At 42.5% G+C, this 25,800-nt stretch overlaps 3 protein-coding genes across 9 annotated transcripts in view; all 3 read right to left on the bottom strand.

Moving 5' to 3' along the window:
* LOC147253546 (uncharacterized) overlaps window positions 1-2,898 on the bottom strand; it is a 4,902-nt gene extending 2,004 nt beyond the window's left edge. Inside the window, exons 1-4 of one of the 4 annotated variants that reach the window (XM_086218769.1) lie at window positions 2,792-2,867; window positions 2,569-2,668; window positions 1,965-2,458; window positions 330-1,288 (exon numbers count right to left, since the gene is read on the bottom strand). In XM_086218769.1, coding sequence (XP_086074895.1) covers window positions 330-1,288; window positions 1,965-2,433 — 1,428 coding nt within the window. In that variant the 5' untranslated portion in view covers window positions 2,434-2,458; window positions 2,569-2,668; window positions 2,792-2,867. Of the gene's footprint in view, window positions 1-329; window positions 1,289-1,964; window positions 2,459-2,568 lie in introns of all 4 variants that reach the window. The other 3 variants (XM_086218768.1, XM_086218767.1, XM_086218770.1) reach the window with 3 other exon arrangements.
* Window positions 2,899-5,149: 2,251 nt separating this feature from the next.
* On the bottom strand, window positions 5,150-9,043 carry znf576.2 (zinc finger protein 576, tandem duplicate 2). Of its 2 annotated transcripts, none has more exons than XM_086218771.1 (5): window positions 8,937-9,043; window positions 8,057-8,219; window positions 7,854-7,969; window positions 6,437-6,580; window positions 5,150-6,324 (listed from the first exon to the last, which is right to left on the bottom strand). In XM_086218771.1, exons 2-5 carry the CDS (start codon window positions 8,199-8,201, stop codon window positions 5,485-5,487), a joined length of 1,245 nt encoding a protein of 414 aa, XP_086074897.1. In that variant the 5' UTR covers window positions 8,202-8,219; window positions 8,937-9,043; the 3' UTR covers window positions 5,150-5,484. The 2 variants fall into 2 exon arrangements, with proteins under 2 accessions (XP_086074897.1, XP_086074898.1); XM_086218772.1 differs by lacking the exon at window positions 8,937-9,043 and adding an exon at window positions 8,297-8,930.
* Window positions 9,044-10,304: 1,261 nt separating this feature from the next.
* On the bottom strand, window positions 10,305-23,188 carry znf576.1 (zinc finger protein 576, tandem duplicate 1). 3 transcript variants are annotated; one of them, XM_086218766.1, is made up of 11 exons: window positions 23,075-23,175; window positions 22,118-22,613; window positions 19,053-19,565; window positions 18,713-18,906; window positions 15,317-18,592; window positions 14,961-15,231; window positions 14,029-14,214; window positions 13,533-13,625; window positions 12,616-12,802; window positions 12,137-12,344; window positions 10,305-12,056 (listed from the first exon to the last, which is right to left on the bottom strand). In XM_086218766.1, exons 2-11 carry the CDS (start codon window positions 22,566-22,568, stop codon window positions 10,800-10,802), a joined length of 6,636 nt encoding a protein of 2,211 aa, XP_086074892.1. In that variant the 5' UTR covers window positions 22,569-22,613; window positions 23,075-23,175; the 3' UTR covers window positions 10,305-10,799. The 3 variants fall into 3 exon arrangements, with proteins under 3 accessions (XP_086074892.1, XP_086074891.1, XP_086074890.1); XM_086218765.1 differs by having other exon boundaries at window positions 15,317-18,906; window positions 23,127-23,188; XM_086218764.1 differs by having other exon boundaries at window positions 15,317-18,906.
* Between the last annotated feature and the right edge of the window lie 2,612 nt (window positions 23,189-25,800).

The raw sequence follows: 25,800 nt of genomic DNA, 5'->3' as shown, positions 1-25,800 counted from the left end.
TTGGAGGAGGACGACTGAGTGCTCGTAACAATGTTGGAAAGACTGTTGAGGACTTGCGTACTAATGTAGTAATGGTTGCGGAGGACTCCATAACTGCAGCAATCCCATGTTTAAATTAGCTCGCTGCTACTGCTATGACTGACTGAGGTCACTGCACGGTCTACATGCTTGTTTCATAAATATGTGGTATGTTGCTTTGAAGTTATTGCTTTTCTTTAAATAGTTTTTAAATAGAGTGTAGAAAATTGCCCTGAATGTAGAGATTAGATGTAGAGATCTATCTCAGAGCTAGAAACACCGAAACGCTGTCTTAGTTACCATACACTCACCTCACGCTGAGGTGTTTTTCCACAGCTCTTGAGGTGGCTGTCATAGTTCTGCTGGTGGGGAAAGCCCAGTCCGCAGCTCTGGCAGAGGCAGGGAGACCTGCCGGCGTGACCGCCCATGTGGGACATTAGCAACAAGGCTGACCGGAATCCCTTTCCACATTCTGCACATTTCAGCACCCTCTGATGAGCGCCAGCATGTTTCTTCAGCTCTTCTGTAGTGTCAAATCTCTGCCCGCACTCCAAACATCTGATCTCATCCCCTTTAGGCTCCTGATTGCCCCAGCAGCCTGTGTCCTTTTTGTGTTGCTGAAAGTCCTCCTGGCTGATAAACTCTCTCAGACACGCCACGCAGTGAATGCGTTCAGGCTCACACTTGTGCTTGCGATAAAGTTTTGCGAGGCGGAAGTGGCAGTGACATCGTACGCAGGTGTACGGCAGCAAACCGAGGTGGGAGAAACTATGTTTTAGGAGAGCATTTTTCTTGGTGAAGGTCTTTGTACAGTCTGTGCATTTAAATGTGGTGTGGCTCTTCCTCCGATGGCGTGCGAGAGATTTTGGAGAGGAGAAACTGCGGCCACACGTTTCACAAAAGACATCCAGCATACATTTGTGTAACTGCACATGCTCTTCACAGGCCTTCAGTGAAGTAAACACACGTTTGCAGAGGTCACATTCGTAAAACTCGCTCTCGAAATGAGTTCTGGACACGTGGCTTTTCAAATGTTCAAGTGAGGCAAAGGTCTTCTGACATATACGGCACTGGAGACGGTCCACTTTGGTTTGGGCATGTGTGCGCAGGTGGACACGGTAGTTGTAAATCTGACTGAAGCGCTTGCCACATTCAGCGCAGCCATATGGGCGCGCCCCCGTGTGCAGGTTCATGTGGTCTTGGAGTTTGAAGTTTGAGGACAACTGGAGACCACAGACGCTGCAGCAATAGTCACCAGAATGACTCGACTCTGGAACACAGAGGGAAACCCAACAATAACTACCTGTACATGCACAGTGATAATCAACTATTAAGAAAACAGCAATATTTTCAATTTTGTAAACCGCGTTTTGAGCTGAGTTTCAGAATCTCAGGCCTCATGCCTGGACAGTTGCAACATATTTAAGTCCATGCAAATGTATGAGTGATATTATACCTGTGTTTGTACACTCACCCTGCAAGAGGTTTTTTTTTTTAATGAAAACGAAGATAATGAGGGAAAACAATCACTCTATGCAAAACATATATCAACTGCAAATTAGTTGAGGCAATCACAAACATATTTTTTAATCACATCTAATTTTTTAAAAAATTAAATATGGCATTGAAATATTTTCAACATTTTCGATTAATTTGACTGATATCACAATTGCTATAGGATTTGTGATCTTAGAGGGGATATTAGCTCTTACGTCATTATTCTCGTTTCCTTTGAAAATACTATTCAGATATTTTCTGTGGGAATCTGAATCAAACAAAGACGGTCTCTTGAGTTTAAATAAGAAGTTGGCAGCACCAGATTAATGAATTTAAAATAGTATTTTGACACACAGCCATTTGTGCATTCCAGTTATAGTTACATTCTGAATAATTAGGCAGTCCTGAATCACATCCTCACATAAAAATGAGCCAAAAACAAATCATACCATTCAACCCTTCCTCATCCTCCTCCTCTTCATCCAACTCTTCCTCCTCATACACCTGAGAGACATCGCTGTCATCTGAGTCGATCACCACATCCTGCTGCTCCTGCGTGGGATCTCGGGCTCTGTCTCCAGCTTCACCTTTCTGTCCCTCAGTCACCAGGAGCGGTCCAGCTGTGGGACCCCTGCCACTGGGTTCAGACTGTGAAGGAAGGGCAGAGCCTCTGGTAGTTTGTTTGTTGCGTTTACTCTGTGAAGGAGGCAATGCAGCTTTGTCCTTTTCGGCTGTTTTCTTGCCAGCAGCTCGGACCAGTGGTCTCTCCTTGTGTGTGTTTGTCAGAGACGTGAGAGAGTGGCTGGATGGGAGGGCGTCACCACATGCTGTCTCATGTGCTGATGTTTCCTGCTCCTGCAGGATGTCCGGGAATCCCAATTCCGTCAGCTGAATATCAATGGTGTACTCTATGGACATGATGGCAGCTGAGGAGGTGGCAGGGCTAAGAACACAAACGTCTCATTAAACTCCTCAATGTCAGTAATAGTATGCATATCAAATTGTTGTTAATAAACTGAAAATAGGTTGTCATTAAAAACAGACTCTAATTACCAGTGGAACGACTACATCCGTGGAGAGTCTTCTAAAATGGCACTTTGATAGGGAACGGCAAATAACTCCTCAATGGATGATACACTTCAACGCACCTCACCTGGCGGGAGGAGCTGGTGATGTCACGGCGTCTTTTATGTTTAACTGACAATTTCATCGATATTAATATTCCAACCTCGAGGAAATATAAGAATTAATGTGGAAAGCAGAATGAAATATTCACCTCCAAGACGTGAAAAGAGAGCGGTAACATTAGCTCACTAGCTAGCAACAAAACTCGCTTATCCCGACCATACAGGGAAGCAGGGAAATAACTGAAGCGCCACAAAGGCAGGAAGTCTTTGTTAGGTTTAGACCGCCCCCAGCGGTTTGGGGCGGTATTGCGTCATATTATTGTAAACCAAGGGACCCAGTCGCGGTGAATTGTGAAAATCAGGAGAGGAAGTTCATTTAAAAGAAAAAAAAACAAAGTCGGATTTTTTCCTTGCTCGTTGAAAGTATGACTTCTTATGACGGTTGTTCAGATAAGAAGAGATGGACGAGAGTTCTGTCTTCAGGAGGTATTTATTCATTCATTCATCCATAAAACAATGGTACAAGTTAGTGTCCCCCTTATATACCTGCTACCTCTGGTTTACATTCTAACTCGCCCTGTATATGGAAATCTTACTTAAGGGCAGCTTCTTTATTTATCTTCCATTGCCTAACAGGTCAAGGGGTCAACATCCAAACATCTTGTCAAAGTTTAATAGGATTCGCTCCCTAATTGAGTATGGTACATATGTGAATACTTACAGCACATCTGCAAGGTTCATACACAGTTCAGACATGACCATGAGAAAAGAATATAACGTAGCAACCATATCATGAAAACCAATCCTAACAGTCATTTTTCAGGGCCAACAAATTACAAAATCAAATAAATGCATAAACAGATAGATTTAAATAGACAGAAATAGCATTTTTTCCATTACCAAAATCTATTTATTTATTCATTCACTCATTCACACACATTTATGCATTCATTAATTTCTTGTGGTGTCTTTTTAAGTTGGCCAGTTATGACAAAGTATCTTTTCTTGATTTCAACACTCAACAGCAGAAGTAGAGATGACGAAAACAATTACTGAAATATTTAAAAACTAGTAATTGAAAAGAGGTTTGATTCTAAATTGTTATGAAAATGTAAAATCAAAATGAAATAAAATGATATGCTAAAGTAACAAAGGAAAATATGCACAATATTTGTAATTTTTTTGTTGTAATCTTTATTGATTCTACTGATGGAATGAAAAATACAAATGTAAGCAGCCTTAAAACAGAAAAAGTCAAAGGTACTGTGGTTTATGTCATAAAATTAGATCATTTATTGATGCTTTGGTTTCTAAGAATGCCTAACGTTAGATTTTGCCAAGGCAAGTTTGTTTTTGTTTTTTCTTCCAATACCTTCCAAATCGTGTCTCACTGAATCCAAATCAATACCACATATTAGAAGAGATGGGACACTTATTATAATTTCCTCCACTTAATTCTTTTATGACTGTATTAATATTAATTTAAGCTTTTTCCACAGCTTCCCCTCAAGTGACCCAGTGACCCTGCCCCAGTGCATTATTATAAGACTTTAAATACTTCGAGGTCCTAATGTCGGAGTTTTTCATCATTTTGTTCAGGCAGCAGAGCGTCAGTCTGATATTGGAGCTGGTCGTGCTCTGTACTGCAAACACTAAGCCTCTACTAATGACCAGTGGAAAGGCTACGCAACGACAACATAAACATGTTCTTGATTTTCTCTTTTCCATTTCAAATCAGAAATAAAGGCATGTTCCCTCAAGTAGACAGCCTGATGGTTGAGCTGAGAACAGAATGTATTTTTGACTTAAAAAAAACTGAGTAAACACATAAAGACAACGAATTTCTTCAGAAGCCTCCCTCGGGATAACATGTTTATTACATTTTTTTTTTTTTTTGCACTGTCCAGACTAACAGCAGTGGGGAGAGAAACAATCCAAACGGTGAGTAACACTTGACATACATAGATCCTCATGGGACTCAAAGGCATTTAAGAGCCACAAGTTCCGTTTAAGAAATGTCTAAGACATGACATATTAGTCTAAGAATTAAAAAAATAAAAGGAGGAACTTTTACCGTGAAAGAAATCAGGATTATGGTGGATCATTTCTGCCCACATAGAATCTGGAGCACTCAGCCAAATGAATTTGAAGCAGAATGCAATCACATCTTTTCTAAAAATTCTCCCTCAATGAGGGTTAATTTAGGAAGGAACTTGATCAAAATATTAAGTGTAAAAAATACATAATATGAACCAGAAGCTGTACATAACACATTGCATTTGACACATTCAAAACATGGTATCTTTACTACTCATCTAAAAGCTTCAAAATATGTACTCATCCGATCTGTTTGGAAAAACAAGAAAAAAGAAAATTCACCACAAATTGAGTGAAACAACTCAAGACATCAAATAATGAGTTCACACCACACGCAGCTCACCCTTAAAAAAAATGAGAGAAATCATTTTAAAAAGTTAATCAAAACGGCTTTTGTTTTTTTGTGTTTGTTTGTTTTGTTTTTTTTACAAATAAACTATGTTTTTGTGACAGAGTAACAGATGGATTTAACGACATTTGGTTAGTTGATTGAAGAGATGTTTCCAAATGTTCAACAGCACATGATCAATAATTCTGTCAGGTTAAATATCACAACTTTCAATCCAAATCTTGCTACAAAGTCATCATCTAAGCCATTCATGAGTCCTCTGAAATCATCATTCAGAAAATCACATCTCTGTTAAAAGGAAAAAAACAAAAAACAAAAACAAAAACAAAAACAGGACAATTCCTCTTAAAATTTTCGAAAATCACACTTAAAACACACCGGGCTCCTGTGCCTCAATTATCTCTTTGAACTCGGGTTTTCCGGCTCTTCCTCTGGGTGACTCTTCTGGTGAGCTTTCAAGGTGCGCTCGCGGCCAAAGCTCTTCCCGCAGGTTGGGCAGGCAAAGCGGCCGACAGCATGAGCTCGCGACATGTGGGCATCTAGCTGCTCAGGACGGGCAAAGCTCTCCTCACATTCTTCACAGGGATGGGCTTTCCTTGGAGTGTGTTTCTCCTTCTTGTGAGCCCGGAGCTGAACCAAGCCGGGGAATGAGAGGTCACACTCAGGACAGGGGTGCTGCCGGGGTGGCACAGGCTCTGTTTTGGGCTTCTTCTCTTTTGCTTGCCCTTCATTGTCATCTTCAGCACTCTTGTTGTCTTCCATTTCAGGTTTTGCTGCTGCAGCTTTTGGAGGACGGCCGCGCTTTGCTCCCCCTGCTTTTCCTTTTTCCTCTGCCGGGGCTGCTGATGACTCTGATGGAGTACTTGCTGCCTCCTCTGCTGCTTCTGGCTCATCCTTCTTTTTTCGCTTTCCTTTTTTCTCTGCGCCTGCTGGGTCTTCAGTTTTGGACGGCCGCCCACGTTTCTTAACAGATGAAGCACTGCCGTTGCACTGCTGACCATCGGGATACTTTTCCTGGTGTTCGATCAGCTCTGGTTCTGTTTCAAAGCCCACGCCGCACTTCTTACAGCGATGGGTTTTTGTGGGGTCGTCCGACTGCTCTGCAGGCTCTACATCTGGGCGAGGGTGCTGGGTCAGGCGATGAGCACGCAGCAGCCCCGCGCTCCTAAAGGTTTCATTGCAATCTTTACACACCAACTGCCTCTCGGGACACACCTGTCTTCTGTGTGATGTGAGCTGTGAAGATGAGACAAAAGGTGTAAAACAGAAACCACATATAATATACTCAAACAGCTGTGATTTGCGGAGGGTGTCACTTCAAGCAACAATATCATTACATTATACTCACTTCAGAAAATGTTTTGAAACTCTCTTTGCAGTGGACACATTTGAAAGGCTTGTCATCCTTGCTGTGTGTTGGCTGGTGCTGTGTCAGCTCCTCGGATGACAGAAACGTGCGGTCGCACACGTAGCAGGTGAACAAAGTGTTTCCCTGTGAATAAATTCAAGAAGTCAAACAATAGGACCAGGGTAAAACGTACTGCACGATTCAAGTTCAGCTGCAGGTGTATTGGGGAAAATGAGTTTACTGAACCGACTCAAACTCATCGCACGTTCGCGGTAGAATCGGAAACAGAAAAGGTCTTAAAGGTAGACCAACCCACATGTTGCATCAGGTCTCAATGGCCTTCAGGACAGATCTCCGAACAGTTCGTAGGAAATGTAGAGAGGGGAATCTAAAGACTCACTGCAGCTCAGTGTGGCAAAGTCTAAGGAACTGGTGGTGGACCTGAGGAGGACCAAGTCTCCTGTGACCCCTGTTTCCATCCAGGGGGCCAACGTGGACACTGTGGAGGACTATAAATATCTGGGAGTCCACATAGACAATAAACTGGACTGGGCTCGGAGCACTGAAGCCCTTAATAAGAAAAGGACAGAGCCGCCTCTACTTCCTGAGGAGGCTCAGGTCCTTCAACATCTGCAGGACAATACTGAGGATGTTCTACGAGTGTGTGGTTTCTCGTGCGGTTCTATTTGCTGTGGTGTGCTGGGGCAGCAGACTGAGGGCTGAAGATGCAAACAGACTCAACAAACGCATACGTAAACCTGGTGATGTGGTGGGGGTGAAACTGGACCCCTTAGAGACAGTGATGGAGAGAAGGATGCTTCTGAAACTACGGAGCATACTGGACAACATCACCCACCCCCTCCATCAGCTCCTGCTCCAACAAAGGAGTACACGGACCAACAGACTCAGACCCCCCACCTCAAAAACTGAGCACCACAGAAGGTCTTTTCTCCCAATGGCAATAAAATTGTACAATACATCTCTGTGATTGCACTGTCATCCATCCACACTCACTGCACTGTCTTTGGGTTAATTCATGTAAACGACCCACTTATTGTACTTTCTTATTTTTACACACTGCTCTTTTCTGTCATTATGTGCACTATGTGCATAGCCTTGTTCTCGCTTCATCCCTGTTTATTGTTGTTGAGAGGAGCACTGTTAAAAACAGAATTTCGCTTGGGGTTGACTAAAGTCTGATTACTTTGCTGAACATTAATAGTTTGTAAAAAATTCAAGATATACCAAGTAAACAGAATTTGTTTTGCTGTGTTCAGGTTGGTGGCTTCTATGCAAATTGCAGTTGCGCTATTACATAAATACATATCAGATCTGCTGCTATGAATATTTGTATCTTCAGCATAGCAAATTAGCGCAAGCATGGTAAACCAACATGCTGCCAGTAGGGAAAAGGTACCTGTTGAAGCTGCTGTTTATATTCCTCCCGGTGGCTCTTCTTCATGTGCCTCTCCTTGGCTTTAGCGCTGCAGAATGTGATGAAGCACTGGAAACACTGCAGATTCTCATGCTGGTCTGGTGATGGGAGAAATGTGGTCAGTCTGGAGGTTGCACTCCCAAACGTAAGTCAATTTTTGTTTAACTAACTTCACTTTTACTTACATGATTGAACAGTGGGTGCTGCGGGTCCATTTAAAGAGATTGGTTTGTATGGTTCCGCCGGCTTTTCAGGCGGGGTTTCTGGAGGTGGATCAGGTAGTCCCCGTCCCATTACGATCTCCTCTATGTTCAAAATCTCAGAGTCCATCCTGGGATCCTAGGCCGTCTTAACAGGTACAAATAATGTGCTTGGGTTGAATAGAAAGAACGTGGAATGCAAGAAGCTTAAAATTAAACACCCACTGGAATTTTCGTCAACGTCTCAATACATGGAGGGTAGTCCATCAAATACGGTACACAAGCGCTTCAATCAACATTGGCTAATGTAACACACAACCACTGGCACAATAAAAAAAACTAATCCGTTTCACTGACTTTAGTGCAGTGTTTCTGACAAACGTGATCATACAGACCGCGGCGTATTTTGTAGGAGGGTTGATAGTTTTAGTTCAAGTTTCAGCTCATGTTCGTTACAGCCTTTAGAGGCCGCTAGCTAGGCTAACTATTTAGCGCCATGTAACGCTACGCTTCATCTAGCTGAATAAACTGCTTTTGTGAGTCTTGTCGGTAAACTAAAAACTATGTCAGAAAATTTAACCCACTAAAGCATATCGCTGTGCAAATATCAATCACAGAAAAGTATCAGGCAACCGAGCAGGCTAACTTAGTGCTCGCTAGCATGCTACGGGTTAGCTAGCTAGCGCTAACAACACTGGGTGCCATTCAAAGAGGATCTAAGACTTTTCGTTGCTTTCCCCATGCCAAGTTTTGGCTCACTCTTCAGAACATGCACATATCTGCAATGAATTAATGAAGTGTATGTCAGCATCAATGCCTAAAGACAAGTTTTAGAATGAAATCTGTAACTGAGCGTTTACGTTACCTCTAATAGCTCTTTGAATGTAGCGTTAGTTTGACTGACAGAGTTGACCCCACAGAGGTAAAACGCATAGATCGGACACTTCCTGGTGCACGGCTGGTACAACTAAGATGGCTGCCGGGTACTCGAAAACTATTCTTATTGATTTGTGGTATTTAGTTAAATTTTTAATGTTGGACAATAAATCATCAACGTTCCACCGTCAGCTATATTGGAGCACATACACGTGATCATCAGAAAATATAATGTTTATGAAAATAAATTGTATAACTTCAACTGTACAAAGCGCTACATTATTTATAGACAGGGCTTTCAAAATGCCATCATATCCGTGTACTATTCTAACAGACAAAATGAGCTAGAGAAGCACGACAGGGGTACAGTATTTGAAGGGAAACATGGATTTGAACTGAGTTTCCTTTCTATTTTGCGTGATTCTACGGTTGATAATCCGTCACGTGACTCAAAAACTTTTCATTCACTGTGCAATATTCGATAGTGTCTCTGATTACTTCCTTCCACGCCCTCCTTCATGTGTTTTCTCACACTCAAACAAGTGGGCGCACAGACACTGTTCCGCTTTTATAAAGTAACAAATATATTTTTGGCTGATAAAACTTTGGTTTACGGTCAACTGTATAGAACATTTAGCCAAGCCATGTTCAACACCTTGTAATGGAGCTGAAAATAAAATTTGCTTTGCACTACCCGGGTAGTCTAATAATATGTATATATGTGTAATGTCTGCAGGCTCTAATATCATCCACCATGAGAATCTATCATATGACCGACTTATTGCAGCGTGCACAGCCATGCTTCGATAGCTGCAGTTGCAGATTTTTTTTTTAAACAGTATTTATACTTGGGGCAGGAACATAGTGTCGTGAAAAAAAAAACATATAATGTGATATATTGATATATTGATTTAATTGCACATTTGTAACAGGGCACTGTAAATTAAAAACATTCTGTAGGTAGCAGAACTAAGTAGTTCATCTTCTATTCTATGGTGCGAAGTATTCAAATTATACAGTCTATTTGTCCAAATTGTGAATTTTTTAATCATGAGCACCAGTTATAATAAACTCAGGAGTAACAAACGGCAAGATTATCTGCAACTATTTTAATAAAATACTTTCAAAAAAAAGTTTAAAAATGTTTAAAAAAAATGTCCATGGCATGGTAGTAGTTAGCAGGTGGAAATGATACACAATATGAATGGTGGCTGAATCGTATTTAGCTGATACCGTTTCAGGCTCCTGGTGTCGGTCACAATAGTTAGAAGACCGATGAATATGACAAAGCCATTTTTAATGTTTTAAGTAGGCTATATGTTCATTTGCTCTTCCTAATTTTCTATATCTTTCCACTGAAAACGAGCATTTGTCCCACATTTCACTATTAAAATACACAAAATCAACACAGATTTTTTTTTTCTTCCCATTTATTGTTTTCTGGAAGTAAAATAAATAGTTAAATTTTCACAGAGCCAAAAAAAAACAAGCTCGTCATGAAATGTAAAATTTAAAATAAATGGTAAAAATCATCACGGTAGCTGCAGGGTCGAAATATATAAGTATATATTTTTATTTTGCAGCATGAAATGTATGGCTATGGATCATTTCACGTCTCTGAAGGCAAATTCATTTTTACACCTGCTAAATGATACAAAAAGTCACACCACAAAGGATTTCTGTTTGAAGTGCAGTACAATAACCCCACAAGAAAATGATGCTGCCTCAAGGAGAACTGGTAAGGACAGAGGGGACAATACTATCGTTTGATGCACATCTAAATTCGTCAACCAGAGCACAGTTGCATTCCAAATCTGAACAAAAGTTCTTCGTCTTTTTTCTGTGGTGAATGTTATCGTTTTACCAAACTCCCTTGATTATGGAAATTCACAAAGCAGTTGTGGTTGCGTGAGATGCAAAGAAAGACACAGCACTTAAGGCAAAGGACTCGCGATGTTCTCTGACAGTCCCCAAAACGACACTTGCCCCCCTCTCCCTCTGCCAGCTGCTCTGGCCAGTGGCCTGACCCGTCGTACCGTGTGGCTGCATCAGGGAGAGGACTTTCCTCTAACACACTGGGATTAGGGGTTTCAGTGGTTCTATGGGCTTTCTCTTCGGGGGGTTGAGGGGGAACAGAGTCCTGGGTGTCCGAGCTGCTGGAGAGGATCAAAGCCTTGGACACCTCCAATCTGAAGGCCATAAGGGTCAACGGTTCAGATGCAGCCTGGTTATCCTTTCTGTACAGGAGCCAGGAGTTGACCAAAGCCAGATCTGTTAGGTACCAGAGCACTGCTTGAGGCCAGTGGGTTGGAGCTGAGACGGTGAGAGGGATGGAGTAGAGCTGTTGCAAATCTCTGTTGAGACGAGCTGACATCTGGGCCTTCTCAAAGTTGTCAATGAGAGAGGCCATGTTTCTCTGGCTGTTTCCTGCAGTAGAAAGTATGAAGCCACAGTGTGATCTGCGTAACATCAGCTTCCCATCAGAGCTGACGAACTCATCCCCGATCTGTCCTCTGGCGCCTCCCACCCTGCCTGCACCATGAACCCCAGCAGCTAGCAGGCGTTCCAGCATCACAGGAGTCGAAAGTTCCTGCTTGCAAAGAAACACCATGCTACCTTTAGGGACCATTTTTTCTACAGCATCCTCTTTGTCTGACAGATCTACTTTAAGATCCACATGCAAGAGCAAACCCTCAAATCCAATTAATGTAGTTGAGTGGAGAAACAGCTGGTTATTGTGCAGCCTGCCAGTCAGAGGAAGCGGATACTGATCAACAGCGTAATCACCTTCTCGTCTCAGTGATTGGCATCCTTTCAGAAAACGGCACAATAATGGTTGAACCTTCCACAAAGGATCCATCTGTGCTTTTCTGTTCAAGTCATCTGATCTGGTCCCTTGGCACTGCTTATGCTGAGAGATTTCACTTTGCGGTGCATTTCTGAAGTCCTTATTATTTCTGTCTTCCCCAACATTACTGTTGACTGGGTCCTTAGGAGGAGAAGCTAGCTTCAACAACCCTGACAGCTGAAGGAAGCGGGAAAGTGGCATGGCTTCAGCAATCAAGGGCACTTTTGTTAAGTCCTCCCAGTAGAGCCTCGGACAAGGAAACTGAGAGAAAGAAACCAAATTAACTTCAGTTTTGCATCAAATCGTCAGAAAAGTATGAACAAGCTGTTGATTGAGCAAACCTTCAAAGTTCCCATTGCAATGTGGATCCCAACAAATTGTGCCACTTCTCGGGCTGTGATGAGGTTAGGAATGCTGGACATTGCATCTGTGCAGTGGGCGATTTCCACCCAGGTGTCCCAACCAAAATACTCAGAGAAGTATTCAACAGGCTGCCTGGTTCTGTTTCCCTCTCTCGGAGTTTGAAGATGGCCTGATATAGATGGCAAACTAAAGAATAACGGAAAAAAACATGATGAGCAAATGAGAAACATACAGTGCATTATTCCCTGTGACCAAAAGAAACCCTAGAGGTACAAAAACTGTTTGTTTGTAACATAAAATACAATTTTTATTCCAACAGAATACAACGAGAATCAAATGTATTAATCAGCCACATTACGGATGACTTTACAGTATTTCTTTCTTTACTGTATCCTTCCATATTTTGCACGTTTAGTCGTTTCATGTTTGGCTTGTGAGTGAATAAGTTGTACGTTACTTTGGTGATGTTGCATCTGGCAGGCATGAGCCGTTGGTTTGGTTCTTGAGGAAATAGGCCATTACTTCTTCTTCGGAGTCAATCTGAGGTCTGGATAAATCAAAACTTCCTGCATCTTCTTCATCAGAACTCTGAAGAAGAAAGCTTCGCAGGTCTGGTGGATTCTGCCACTCCATTTCGGTTTCAGCTGGAAGTTTGGTTTTTATAGTGAGTCATCAGACTTCAACAGTTCAATAAATACCTGAACGACATAAAAGTTACCCTTGGAGGTTTTTTACCATTAGAGGATGGAATAAAAAGGTTCCTGGTTTTGTTTGGCCAGTCGCACTGTTAACACAATTCCTATTTTTCTGAAGGTCTCACACAGAGCTAAAGGTGGTGGTGATGTGCCAAGAAATACGGCAATACTCTAGCAAAGGTGCAGTGTGTGCTCAAGTGTATATTTTCTGAAGCTGTCAGAGGACCACAGCCCTTCAGATCAGCTCTAATGTTCCTATTGCTATAAAGAATGTAGTAATGTATTTTCCCCATGAATGACTTGTTTTGCCATCTGCTAATTGTCGTAATGTGAATCTCTATGACCCAAACAAACCATGGATCAACCACTGGGCCTGAACTAACCATCAATATGCAAGCTGTAGTGCATTTCAAAAACTATTTCTTAAAGGATGTTCAAGGGTGTGTGTGAAACAATCTGGCAGTAAGAAGTTAAGCGAGCTTCTAAATTTCTCAACTCAAAGAATTTCCATCGCCCTGCGGTTTCTGACAGATGTTTTGAATTGAACTGACTTTCTGGGGCAGTGTCACTGTAGTTAGAAATATAAATAAATATTGATAATAGCCGTGTAAACTCGATATAACATTTACTCAAGAACTATTATTATTGGTCAATCTGAAAAATAAAAAAAAAAACAAACCTTGTCTGTCTGCTAGGTCATCAAGTTCTGGTTCTGTCTGAAGTCCTTTCAGTCTTGTGTCCTGGTAGTCGTGCATTACATGTCTCCCTTCATCTGTTTAAGAAATTTAACATTGAATCAGAATTACCACCTCACAGTTGTCATCCACTGCTAACCAGTCAATTTCCAGTTCATATTCATGCTTGTCCAGACTCATGACATACTGTATTTAGTGCGGACTTTAAATCAATTATTTTGAAAATATTTTAAGTGTATAATATCTCAAGGCAATACTTAGAAAATTTTGAATAAGCAGCCACAAAAGTGTTTTTGATGAAAGTTATGTCACACTGAAGTTGGCCTTTTGAATATTAACTGTCATTGCTGGATCATTCCATTACATTGTGTGAAATTTGATCTCGCCTTAGCCTGTGAATTCTAGAGTTGAGGCAAAATCCCAGCCCCAAGCCTTTGCCAGCATGGCGTCATAAAAGGTTAAAGGTTAATTAATAACTACCTGCTGTCTGCTCTTGTGTCTGTTGGGCTTCGGCGGAAACCTCCACAGGTAAACTTCCACTGTTTGTCTGAGCAGCTCCCAGTAGCATCTCCCTCTCCTCCTCCTTCACTGGGTAGAAGATACATTGGTTGGGATTGAAGTCAGAGGTGACACTACAGTTGCTGGTCGTTTCCCCAATCTCCATTACTGAAAGCAAAAGCCAAAGATTATTAGTCATGCATCTCTGAATAGATGTAGAGATTAAAGTGCTAATAGTCAACAGGGTGGGCTCATTAAGCGCTATCCAACAGTGAGCTCATCATCTATAGTGGAGTATCTTAAAATCAAATCAATTCCGAACCAATGCTTAATGCTGCTGAATGCTGTGCTACTATTTCCTGCAAACAGTTTATCCACTCGGCCAATACCTCGGTGCAACTCGTCAGAACTCCCCAAAGAGCCACAATATGTCAGCTTTACATATTCAGTTTGTGGTGGAATTAGGCAGACAAAATACACACGATGAAAGGAAAATCATGAATAAATGAGTAGAGAAACTACAAATGCAAGGCAAAAGTGATCAGTTAAATACAACAATGATGTGAGTCAGCAGTTTCAAACCCAGTTGAGCAGCACTGGAGAGAAAAATAGAAGAAAGATGCACACTCCTCTATTAGAGACCAGTCACAAAGAGCATTCAAGCCATTTGGGCTCTCCTTGGTTGCCGGTGATCTTATTGAGGCATGTTAGCTTTTCTCTTCTTCATTTGTCACCTGTCAGTGCATCTTTGAGGTGTGTTGTTAGGCACATTATCTGGCTACATATGTAACACACAGACATGCCCTGTTAGCGTCAATGTTCTCCTGACTCTCTAAAAACAGCAATTGACTATAATTTCTAAAATGTTGAACCATTTTTTTTTTCCAACTGAGCTAGTATGAACTAATTCTTACATGGACTTGTTGACGTGGTGTTTTCAGTGCTGATTTGCTCCACATTCCATCGCATGTGTCCGCTGCCCTGCGTGGTCTGAGTGTCATTAAGCATGATTGTGCTCTCCTCCTTCACCAGAACTGTACGTATATCACGATGGTGCTGCGGTGGCACACTTGCACTCTGCCTCGTTTGACACACAGGTGCAACAAGGGCTGGATCTGAGATCGTCTCTTCAACCTTGATCTCCTGGCAGTCAGGGGGCTGTACATCATTCTCAGCGATGGGCTCCTGAAAATAAAACACATTTTTAGGAAAGCAGCCTTGAATACATAATAAATGTGTAGTGTTTTTTTTTTGTAAATTAGCATCTCACTTGTCTTTTGCTTCTTGATGACATCAAAGATTGCTCTCCATCTGCTATCACTCTTTGTCCAGAGGTTGGGAACTTCTCAAGGATGATCCCCGGAGACTTGCCTGCCTCCCTACCATGTTCCTCTCTTCTCTGAAGTCTTATTTCATTCATTGCCTGCACAACACTAGAGGTCACCGATTCCACCTCAAACATGACTTGGTCCCCAGGACAGTTTTCTAATGTGGAGAGCATGGAAGGTGAGGATGGGGCAGGAGCGGGACCTTTGTGGGGATCAGTTTCTTGACTGATCTCTGGTTGTGCAGTCTGAGTGGAGGTGTCATCCTCATTATTCATTTGCAAATCAGATGTGAAAGCAGGTTTTTCATAAACTAACTGACAATAATCATTGTCTTTCTCTGGTTCCGTTTCTCTGACAGCGTCCTGAGCTGAAACCTTCTTGGATATCACAACCCTTTTTGGATGCCCTGCTCCTCCTCTCCGACCCCTTGTAGCATTCTTTGTTATAGGCCCTTTCCCAAGTTCCTTTTTCTTCTGGACTAACACCTCTTCCTCCTCCTCTTTGATTTCTTCTTGTTGGGTGGCGCAGGACACAGTGTGCAAAGTTAGACTTTTATCAGTAGCTGCAATATTAGCAGGTAGAAGTGCTTCAGTGTTTCCAGAATCAGACAGTCCATTTGATTCATTTTGGGAGGCACTGTCTTGTGGTAAACCAAGACTTTCTCCTTCATTCTGCTCCCCAACAGTGACCAAGTCTACATCAAGAAGTACATCGTCCTTAATGTCTTCATCAACAGTGGCCTGGACTTTAGATTCTGAGCTGGCACTCTTGTCCCGCTTACTTTCATCTGACACCAAAGGCTCTTCTGCCTCAAAACCCTTTGTCTGGGTTGAGCTGTTTTGAGGACATTTGGAGTTCTCACTTTTTTTACCTTGACCAGATCTTGGTGGAACTTTCGGAGAGGTAGGAGACTGATTATCTGTTCCAGTTTTGTCTTGACCCTTGTCTTCATATCTACCCACTTCAGCATCAGTGGGTGTAACAGGCAAAGATGGAGATGGAATCAAAGCAGGAAAAGACACACTTCGTTCTCTGTCTTCCAGAGCCATCTCAGGTTCAGTATCCCAGTCTGTGGCAGCATTCATCACCTCAATCATCATCCTATTAGGCTGTTTTGGAAGTGGGTTCAGATCCAACACAGAGACACCTTCAAAGATGTTTCCATTGGTGTATGTGAGACCAGGACTCTCTACAATATGTACGGTTGCCTTGTGCTTCTGAAGGGATGAAACTTCATTAAATCTCTCCCCACAGTCTTTACACTCTAAGGCACGCTTGGAATGAGAGGATGTTATCACTCCTTCTGTCTCCACATTCAAGGGGGCTTTTCGTTTCCGAGTGGTCTTTGGCTTGACGGGCAGTATTTCGGGTGGTTGCTGGGATGCATGTAGAAATGACAGCAATGAAAGCGCTTTCTGGTTCTTTTTGGGTCTCCCTCCTTTTTTCTTAGCTTCACCAGTGAGATTATTTGCAGACTCTGCTTTATGTTTAACTTTGCCCTCCTTGCTTTGCGAAGCAGCTGTTTGAGGTTCATGAGGGGAGGCCTCTTGTGCCTGCCCTGATGCTTTTGAAGGGTCCAACTTGTAAACTTTCAACTGGGGCTGTTTATGACCTTTCAGCAAAAGGAGAGAATCTTGAGTGATATGTGCGGAAGGTGTGTCTGCTGAGGTTGTGCTTCCTTTTGCATTGATTCCCCTTCCCTTTTTCATTTGTTCTTTATTTGTCATCTTCCTTTCTTTTGCATTCTGGGATGGACCTTTTTGCTTTATTTTAGACTGTATTTTCTTTTTAAAGACAGCCTTCTGTTTACTCATGTGCTTCACTACCTCCCTTGATACATCTTGCTTTTTCATTTTAGTTTTTCTTGTATCGTCTTTGACTTGCGACACCAATGGGTCTTGGGTTACTGAAGGTGGTTCAATTTCAGCTGTGGATAAGGAGTGCTCCGCATTCTTTCCTTTATTGCTTTTTCTTCCCTTCTTCTTAGATGGCACTTTTTTCTCTGAGAGATTTGTGGCTTTACCCCCTTTCCCTTCCTCTGTGGTTGACTGGCTTTGCTGTGGTTGCTTCTTCTGTTTCTTGTTTTTCCTCTCTTTACTTTGTGGACCAAATTTAACAACAAGATGAGACTTTTTTGTTCTTGGGCGTTTGGCAGGTTTGGAATCAATAAGAAAATCATAATTTTGTAACGACCCAACCAGTTCTTGCATATGTCCTTGAAAGAAAAAAGTCCTGGTTGGCTTTCTTTTCCGTACTTTTACCAGTTCTTGAGCTGACATGACATTTACTGGTAACTCTGAGATCTGTGGCACCTGCTTGGTGTCTAATTTGGAAGGGACCTTTTCTTTAGCAGAAGAGTCCTTTACTCCAGGTGGGTTCTCCACCTGCTCTGGACCCTTCTTTCTCTCTACAAGCAATTCTTCTTCTTGGGCAGTTTTCTCTTGAGTCTCTTGTGTTCCTGAGTGAACCACATCTAGCCCTCCTGTTAGCAACTGACAATCAGTGTTCTCAGGATCAGTTCCGGATTCACTTGGAACCTGTGTAAGTCTTTCTTGTGTAACAAAAGTGCAAGCAGGAGGGTCCTGCTGCTCAGTTTGTAAAGGTGTCAGGTCCAGCTCAACTGTTGGCGTGAGAGGTGGGACTGACATGCCGGTCCCACCCTCATCTATTATGGTGTGATTAGGAGTTCTACCCATTTCAATAGTTGGTACTAATAAGGGGGGCAGGCTTTCATGTTGTGGCGCATTTTGAGATTGTTCCAGCTCAACAGTTGGTATCAGGGCAGGGGTGAGTTCTAATATAACAGTTTGCTCATTGGGGTCAACTCCCTCATTTTGGCAAACCCCTGGAATCACAGGGTCTGACGTCATGGAATTAATCTCAGATTGCTGAATAATTTGATGTACACCCCCTCCCTCTGATACGACTGTTTGTTCACTCTGAACAAGTCTTTGCTCAACGTTTTCACCTGCTGATACATGGGAGTCGAATTCAGAGAAAGTGGGGTTTTCCAACTGTCCTTCTGGTGTGATAGGTTCAAGTATAATTGTTTGCTCCATTGGATCACATGGGTCATTGGAAAAATGAAGTTCGACTGTCTTTGACTCACCTTGTTTCAAACCTATAAAATCTATCTGTGGTGGATCCAGGTTGAAAGTTACTGGTTCTGTCAGTACTGATGTCTGCTGCACTTCCAGAGGTGGAGCATGAGGTGGTACCTGGCCCAAAATGACAACTTGGTTCACCTTCTGCACATTTCCTAGAGATTCAATGAGTCTGCGAATTGGCTCTGTGTCAATATTGGCATCAACTTTTTGAAGAGGTCCATTGGGCTCTACCTGTAGTAACGCTGGCTGGCTAATAGATATGGGAGTTATGACTGGAGTACTTTGTTTTACTTGGGACCCAACGGAGAGGGCATTACTTGATGCAGAAGGTATTTTGTGCTTGGCGTTCATGTGACGTAGTCTTGTTCTGGTGGTTTTGAACATAGCCTTGCATACCGAACAAGGATACTTGATTGCAGAGCTATCTAGAAACGATAAAACAAGAAATTTTTGATACAGTGGCAAATCATGAAGTCATGAAAGAGGAAAAAAATTCTCCAAAACCAGAGATTTCATAATTATGCCCAATTTTATAATTGTTTCAACAGTAACATAGGAATATTTATCTTACCATCGTTTTTCTTCACTAGTGCTTTGGCTGTGGTGTCTCCCTCATCTCCTTCAGCCCCCTCTGGTTGGTGTGACAACATATGTTTCTGCAGAACCTTGGACATGCTGAATCTCTTCCCACACTCCTTGCAAACGTATGGCCTCTCCCCGGTATGTGTGCGGTGGTGATACTTCAGCAATGTCAGTGTTTTGCACAGTTTGCCGCAGTCCGTGCACGCATAACCATCCTGGCCAAAATGAATTTTTTTATGAATGGTGAGCTCTGATGATCTGCTGAAAGCCTGGGTACATATAGGACACTTGAAGGGTTTCTTCTCTACATGGGCTTTCTGATGGGCCATGAGCTCAGTTGAGTTTGTGAAGTGGCGGTCACAAACATAGCAAACAAAAAGTGCATTCTTCAGGATGCACTGCTCATATTCTGCTGGATGGCTCAACTTCAGGTGACGTTCTTTGCTTTTGTGATTGCGGAAGATTATGTGGCACTCGAGGCACTGAAGAGAAAGCTGCGAGGCTGCAGGGAAGCAAAAAGAAAACGTTTACGTGTTAGTTCTCTTCACAGAGAAAAGAAACAGTAAGGCTGAAGAACATTGTGATTCTGGGGTAAATACACCCCGTTCCAAATTATTATTCAAACGATATTTTTCTCAGATTTTTCTAATTAAACAATGCAGCTGACAGTCAGTATAATTGAAGTCATCAACCGTTAGGGTATAATTCAAAATGTATTAAACAAAACCTCCAAATGATAACAGTATTATTTTTAAAATAAAAAAACTCAAACTGCACAGTTCCAAATTATTATGCACGATATCCATCCATCCATCCATCCATCCATCCATCCATCCATCCATCCATTTTCAGGTCGCAGGGGTGGGGTGGCGGGGCTGGAGTCTATCCCAGCGGCCTTCTGGCGAGAGGCAGGGTTCACCCTGGACAGGTCACCCAAAACCTTGCAGTGAGGCGACAGTGCTAACCACTGCACCACCGTGCCGCCTCTTATGCACAATATAGTTTTAAAATTTGTATCGGTTTTAAAGACCTGAAAATGGTCATTTGTTGAATCTGCAGCAGTAGGAGGTCATATTTACTGAGATCAAAAGCTATCTTAATCAAAATCATCTTCATGGGCCAGGTTACATTTTAACATAGGACGCCTTCTGTGATATCACCTTCACAATTCTTGCATCCATTGAATTTGTGAGTTTTTGGAGAGTCTCGTCTTGAATTTCTTCGCAGGGTGTCAGAATAGCCTCCCAGAGCTGCTGCTTTGATGCAAACTGCCTCCCACCCTCATAGATCTTTTACTTGAAGATGCTTCAAAGGTTCTCAATAGAGTTGAGGTCAGGGGAGGATGCTGGCCACACCATGAGTTCCTCTCCTTTTACGCCCATAGCAGCCAATGACACAGAGGGATTCTTTGCAGCATGAGATGGTGCGTTGTCATGCATGAAGATGATTTTGCTACGGAAGGCATGGTTCTTCTTTTGAACCATGGAAGAAAGTGGCCTGTTAGAAATTCTGTTTACTCTGTGAGGTCATTTTCGCACCTTCAGGGACCCTACAGGGGCCTACCAGCTCTCTTCCCATGATTCCGGCCCAAAACATAACTCTGCCATCTCCTCGCTGATGCGCCATCCACCAACCATCTACTACCCCATCCATCTGAGCCATCCTGGGTCGCACAACACTCATCAGTAACCAAGACTGTTTGAAAATTAGTCTTCATGTATTTCTGGGCCCACTGCAACCATTTCTGCTTATGAGCATTGGTTAGTGTTGGCTAAATTGTAAGTTCATGCACAACTGCAAGCCTCTGGAGGATCCCACACCTTGAGGTTCGCGGGACTCCAGAGGCACCAGCAGCTTCCACTACCTGTTTGCTGGTTTGTAATGGCATTTTAGCAGATGCTCTCTTAATCTGATTGCAATTGTCTGTGCTCTGAATCAGCCACAGATCTCTTCACAGTAACAATAATCACGCTTAAGTTTTCATGAAATATCTAATGTTTTCACACCTGGACCAAGGCATTGCACATGTCATGCGTTTTGGCAGCAGAGAGCCTTTTTCTTTCCCCTATTGCTTGAAAACTGTGACCTGCTTCATGAAGCAGAAACACCCTTTTTAAGTAGTTTTCCTTTAATTGGACTCACCTGGCAAAAGTTATTATCACAGGTGTCTGAGATTGATTGCAATGATCCAAAGAGCCCTGAGACACAATACCATCCATGAGTTTAATTGAAAAACAAAAAAAATCTAATGTTTGTGACACTTAAATCCAATTTGCATAATAATTTGGAACGCGGTGTATAGTTTCATCTATGTAGGTCAGCAGTGACCCTGGGACTTTTATTTCACAGAAAAGGTTTGTCTTGGCATAAGATGTGTAAAAGGTAGAGATGAATTAGTTACTTTATACAATACTGATGTGGTATTGCAAACTTGCAAATGCTTAATAATACTAATGTCTACGGTGTGAATGGATGCGGATGGCACAACTACTGCCCACACTCCCAACACACACCTCGGTAATCCCAATAACGTATAAACAACAGACTGTCATTATGGAGGATGTATCTGACGGTGTTGAAAGGTGTTGCATTATAATGACCCCTGTTTCTAATATTTTTTGAGTCATAAAAATGGACAAAATCACATCTCCATATAATCTAGTAGAGCCCAATACCCAACGGATTTGAATTGTACTGCATCGTAATGCCATTGCATTGCAATAATTCTATCTTGGTGTACTTCAGAAATTGGAGGTATAGTTTGCTGTGGACTATCAGCCTCTGCACAAGGCTGATACTGATGTTACAGAGTTCCAGTGATGTGCTGGCTGATAATGTTTCTATAATTAAGCAGAGCCAATAAATTTGATTTTTTTTTTTTTAAAGAAACTTAAGTAGTACAGCTGAACACAGGAACCACATACTAATTCTTTAGCAAGGCAAGTAGGAAAATGCATTCATTTAAACTTCAGGTTGTCATGCCTTCATGATGGATGCTTGGTTCCGAGGTACAACAGCGCAAAGAACTACACAAATAAATCCTGACTTACTTACATGTGAGGGGAATCACCAGTGGCTTTGACATGTCCATCTTCAGAGGATCAATCATGGCCTTCTTGGAAGGAACGTATTTCCTTCCATCACGCGCAACTTTATTCGGTTTATCTGCCTTTGGCACCTCTGCACCTGGATTTCTTCCAGGTGTAGGTTGTGAGGGGGGATTTGAACCCTGGTCTATCGTGGTCTCTCTATTGAGGTCAGAGGTCACTGACTGAACACCAGGCTGGTTCTCCACTGCCTGTGTGACTGTCACATCTGCAGATGTTTGTCGCACTGTGTGGTCTTCATGTGGCGTTGATACAGATTCTTCATCAACAGAGGCGGCTGATTTATCCTCCTCGTGTCTATCAGGCTGAGCCCCATCAGTCTGACAATCCAGCGGTTGCTTCGTGGCTGCTGTGGTCACAGGGTTTGTGCCACTGTTCATCTGGGCCAGACTCTGCATGGCTCCCTGCTTCTTATCTTCTCATAAGCGCTTGTTCAGAAGTCTCTATTAGGTCCCACAGAGAGGCAGAGTGATTGTTAATAACACAGGTACACAGCACATTTATGACAACCTTACTATTTCATCAGTTTTTTTCAAAGTTAGTATAAAAAGGCGTGTTAAAACAAGCAGTAAACACCACTTTGTTGTCCTCAGGCGACAGTTGGGAGAATGAATGGGTTTAAGACATTTGTATCACAAAAGAGGAACATGGAGGGCAGCTACTGGAGGCTGTAATAAACAAAATTCAGCTTCTAATTCCAATCAATGAAAAGCTGGTGCCGACTTTTGCTACTTATTTTCGTGAATAATTCTTCCGCGATAACCGCAAATACACCGATAATGGTAGCCCAGTTAGCCTAAATTTACTGATTTGCGGTAAATTCAGGTTGGAGACGTTTGTATTTCCGATGTGCTTCGGAGCCACAGCTGCTAAATATCCACATTTCCAGCGTCCATCTACTTACACAGCCAGCCGAACATGTAGAGATGAGAAGGAGGATGTAAATATACTGGTACCTAGGCTGACCAGTCCGCCCAAACATCTCCGCGTCGCCTCGCACAAAGCAACCAACACAGAGGATCTGCAGACAGCGTGACGTCACATCTCACCAGTACCGCCGAGGGGTCATGGGAACTGTGGTTTTTTTTATCCCGATCGGCTGGTCAATCGTCCAGAAATTTGTTTCAAGCTACAAAACCCCCCAATCAAACTAAAACATAGAAAAATGAGTTCAGAATGTAGTTAGAGATAAATGAATATATCAGTCGAGTCTTCAAAGGAACAAAATAAAGAGCACAATAAGAGGATAGAGTGCACACACGCGGGTGCTTGGGGGGAATGGTTCACAAAATCCACATTTTGATTCATATCACAGTTTGGAGTTTTTTTTATTGTAAAAACACTAAAATACCACATATCAGCATGACACATAAAGCCCTGTGTAACTGAAGTATGGGAGAAGTTCAGCGAGGCCATGGAGAACGACTTCTGCACGGCTCTGAAGAGATTCTGGACCACCATCCGCCGTCTCAGAAGGGGGAAGCGGTGCACTGTCAATACCATGTAAGGTGTGGGCAAAGTGCTGCTGACCTCAACTCGAGATGTTGTGTTGACCAGGGTGTTGATTCCCCTTTTTAAAAAGGGGGATCAGAGGGTGTGTTCCAGTTATCGTGGGATCACACTCCTCAGCCTTCCTGGAAAGGTCTGTTTGAGAGTTCTGGAGAGGAGGGTGTGTTGGACAATTGAACCTTGGATCCAGGAGGAGCAGTGTGGTTTTTGTCCTGGTCGTGGTACTGTGGACCAGCTCTACACTCTCTGCAGGGTCCTTGAGGGTGCATGGGAGTTTGCCCCAACCAGTTTACATGTGTTTTGTGGACTTGGAAAAAGCATTCAACCGTGTCCCTTGAGGAATCCTGTGGGGGTGCTCTGGGAGTATGGGGTATCGGACTGCCTGATACGGGTTCGCTCCCTGTATGATCGGTACTAGACCTCGGTCATTGCCAGCAATAAGTTGGACTCGTTTCCAGTGAGGGCTGCCCTTTGTCATTGATTCTGTTCACAACTTTTAAGGACAGAATATCTAAGATTCAGCCAGGGTGTTGAAGGGACCTGAGGAGAAAAGTAAAGTCCATCCATTTTCTTCCGCTTACTCCATTGGCACCTATCCCAGTGGCTTTCAGGTGAGAGGCGGGTTCACCCTGGACAGGTCACCAGTCCATCTCAGGGCCAACACATAGAGACAGACAACCATTCACTCTCACAGTCACACCTACAGTCAATTTAGAGTATCAATCAGCCTCGTCCCCTCTTGATGTCTTTGGACTGTGGGAGGAAGCTGGAGTACCAGAGAGAACCCACGCAGGAACAGGGAGAACATGCAGGCTCACACAGAAAGATCCTGTGATGGACTCGAATCTGGTACCTTCTTGCTGTGAGGCGACAGTGCTGACCACTGCACCACCGTGCTGCCCATATTTTTTTTGTTGATAAAAGCAAATATTATCAAGCCCCTGAGTGGCCAGAGACACAAAAGTAAATAACCAAAACAAATCATATTTCATGACAACAAATTAAATTGATTCAGGTAAATAACTAAATGAACAATAATTACTGCAGAACTAAATAACTAAATAGCTGAAAGTATTGTACCCAAGGGCCAGGAATTAATCATATTCATAATAAGTTACAGTAAATCTCAATCACCTCAATGTCAGTTTCCTCAAGTACCTAAATCAGAGAACGATCTATATCTTGTTCCAAAAAAGTCATTTAAATTTAAGGAATAGGTTATAACTTGAAGTTTTAACACAACTAAATGAATGGAAAAACAAATCTTGTAGCAACAGATTCATAAAGTTAAGCAGGAAAGTTGTCTCGCATTGCCTAGAAACGACTGAAGTGAGGGAGTAATTATTTTGAAAGAAGACGGTAACAGTTCCAGTATCAGCTGTGTCATTTGCATGTATTTCCATAAATATCAGTGAAGGTTGCTCATCATCCCCGTAAGTGCTGTGTCTTACCCAGCTGGACTGATTTAGTTTGCTTGAAGGTGTTTCTCCCCTCATCCATGAAGCTACTTCAGTTCTACGTCACTGCGTGTGTGTGTGTGTGTGTGTGTGTGTGTGTGTGTGTGTGTGTGTGTGACCCTCTTAGGTCACGTGAACTCTGGGTTTTACCTTCCTGGTATCTATGGGGTCATCAGAGCCAGGGAGAACCAAGTCTGAATGGATGTTGAACTTCCTGGACAGGGTGCTCAGAACAGCATTATAGGTGGGTGACAGTGAGTGAGAGTGTTTCGTGTCGGTTGTTTCAGTTTGACACAGGTAACTTCTTTAATGCTTGTGTTTACAAAGTGTTAGTTTACCCATTCGAGTGTCTCACTAAGAATTTTGGAGAGAATTGCTCACTTGAAAGGGTCAAACCTTCAGTATGGCCAGGGGGTGGTGCTATTAAACCATGTAATAACACTGACTATAAACTAAATAGGTATCAGCACAGAAAAGGCATCCACATATAACATGCAGTCATTTGGATCATTGATTTCGATCATTATTGCAGGACAATGATATTTTACATGCATGCTTTATGCACAAATTTATCTCTAAATGCATTTGTTATGTTCCATTACCCATATTTAAAATCCATCCATCCATTTTCTATACCGCTTATCCATTAATTAATTAATTTATC

This window comes from Aulostomus chinensis, chromosome 11 (genome assembly GCF_037954235.1).
Source record: "Aulostomus chinensis isolate RoL2024-O1b breed Wild chromosome 11, RoL_Achi_v1.0, whole genome shotgun sequence".
Classification (NCBI taxonomy): Eukaryota; Metazoa; Chordata; class Actinopteri; order Syngnathiformes; family Aulostomidae; genus Aulostomus; species Aulostomus chinensis.
Note: the sequence above shows the minus strand (reverse complement) of the source record. Positions and strands in the feature narration are given on the sequence as shown.